The 1,797-nt window shown below is 35.4% G+C and overlaps 1 protein-coding gene across 1 annotated transcript in view; it reads right to left on the bottom strand.

Annotated features, from left to right (window-relative positions):
• LOC107684680 (1-phosphatidylinositol 4,5-bisphosphate phosphodiesterase gamma-2-like) overlaps window positions 1-1,797 on the bottom strand; it is a gene marked incomplete at its 5' end in the record, with an annotated part of 16,497 nt that overhangs the window by 7,717 nt on the left and 6,983 nt on the right. Inside the window, 2 exons of the mRNA XM_016481006.1 lie at window positions 525-644; window positions 802-1,002. Coding sequence (XP_016336492.1) covers window positions 525-644; window positions 802-1,002 — 321 coding nt within the window. The remainder of the gene's footprint in view (window positions 1-524; window positions 645-801; window positions 1,003-1,797) is intronic.

The raw sequence follows: 1,797 nt of genomic DNA, 5'->3' as shown, positions 1-1,797 counted from the left end.
CAGTATATATGTATGTGTACATATATATATATATATATATATCTTACAACTGTTCAGTTAAAATAAATCTCACATATGTTGATGATTAGATGAAATGTGACCTTTCACCTTAGAGCTTCAGCACATAAAACACACATAATTTTTTTCTCTTTATCCAGATAATAAATGGTTCATGAACCATCCCTTGATCCACATCAGACCAGTTCTATAGGATTTTTTTTTGTCTGTTTTATCATCTACCAGATGAAACCATAGGTTTAATCACTAATAATAATAATATTAGTAATAGCACATCTCTCCTCAGCAAACCACATGATTCAAAATATGATGCAGATGAAAAACTTAAATATTTGAGTTTATTACTATAGGTTATGTTTTTAAAACACAATTTCACATTCAATTCAATGTGTTACTTACCATTTCCTTTTAACTGATTGTGAAATATACTAGCAATTTCTGAGCGAAAACTGTTTCTACTCCAGATTTTTGTCAGTGTAATGAGGAGAAGAAAAACAGAGTAGCACCTGAAGGTGATGGCATAAGAGTCTGAATTTTCTCTCTGTCTGATGAGGAAGGCTCCATCTCGAGGGATCCTCATGAGATAGTCCTCTGCCTCACCCCGACTCAAGTTACTGTAAAACCACCTAAAGACGAGAAAACCACAGTTTCACGTGTACGGTGTGTCTACAGTTGCTCGTGAGCGTTAAAGGTAGCTGTCCACGTGGTCTTCTACAGCTCTGCTGGCTGGGATGTGGTAAACACCGTGTGTAGTTTGTTTGTGTGTGTCAAGTATCGACTTACCCTTCTTGCAGGTGCTGGTCTGGTCGAGGCACAAAATCAGTGAGGCGCAGGTTGAAATCCTGACAGCGGAGAGGGCTTTCTCTGTAATACTGGACAAGCGTGTACACACTGGGGAAGTGCAGGTTGTCTGTGAGGAAATAGACAGTGTGGCCTCCTTCTAAGCAGGAACGGATTCGACAATGTTGAACTCGTCCGCTGCGCCTGTAAGGACCACACAGGGAATTTAATTTAGCAAAATGTGCATTTCTGTGCATTTGTGACGAAAGAAGAAAAGTTATTAACATGAATCATATGGATCATTCTGAAACTTATAAAAAATAATATGCTTTTATTATAATGAAATGATTTCTATTAAATGGTATTTCTTTCAGAAATATACTCTAGTCATGTAAATATGGAAGCCCGTTTCTGCCACTGAATAAAAAATAAAAAAAGGTAATTGCGACTTTTCATCTCACAAATCCGACTTTTTATCTCGCAATTGCAAGTTTACATCCCACAATTCTGACTTTTTTTCTCAGAATTGCGTGATATAACCTCGCAATTGCGAGTTATAAAGTCAGAATTGCGAGAAATAAACTCACAATTGCAAGAAATAAAGTCAGAATTGCGTGATATAAACTCACAATTGCTAGATATAAAGTCAGAATTGCGTGATATAAACTCATAATTGTGAGTTATAAAGTCAGAATTGTGAGATATAAAGTCGCAATTCTGAGAACATCAGTCTTTTTTTCCCCTCAAAATTTTACTTTATAACTCACAATTGTGAGTTTATATCTCACAATTCTGAGAAAAAAAGTCAGAATTGTGACTTTATATCACACAATTGTTATAAAGTCAGAATTCCGAGATATAAAATCACAATTCTGACATTATAACTCGCAATTGCGAGTTTATATCACGCAATTCTGACTTTTTTTTCTCGTAATTGCGACTTTATATCTCGCAATTCTGACTTTATAACTCGCAATTGCAAGTTTATATCTCACAATT

The sequence above is a fragment of the Sinocyclocheilus anshuiensis genome, unplaced genomic scaffold (assembly GCF_001515605.1).
Source record: "Sinocyclocheilus anshuiensis isolate Anshui unplaced genomic scaffold, SAMN03320099.WGS_v1.1 scaffold93, whole genome shotgun sequence".
Lineage (NCBI taxonomy): Eukaryota > Metazoa > Chordata > Actinopteri > Cypriniformes > Cyprinidae > Sinocyclocheilus > Sinocyclocheilus anshuiensis.
This window is presented reverse-complemented; position numbering and strand designations above follow the sequence as displayed.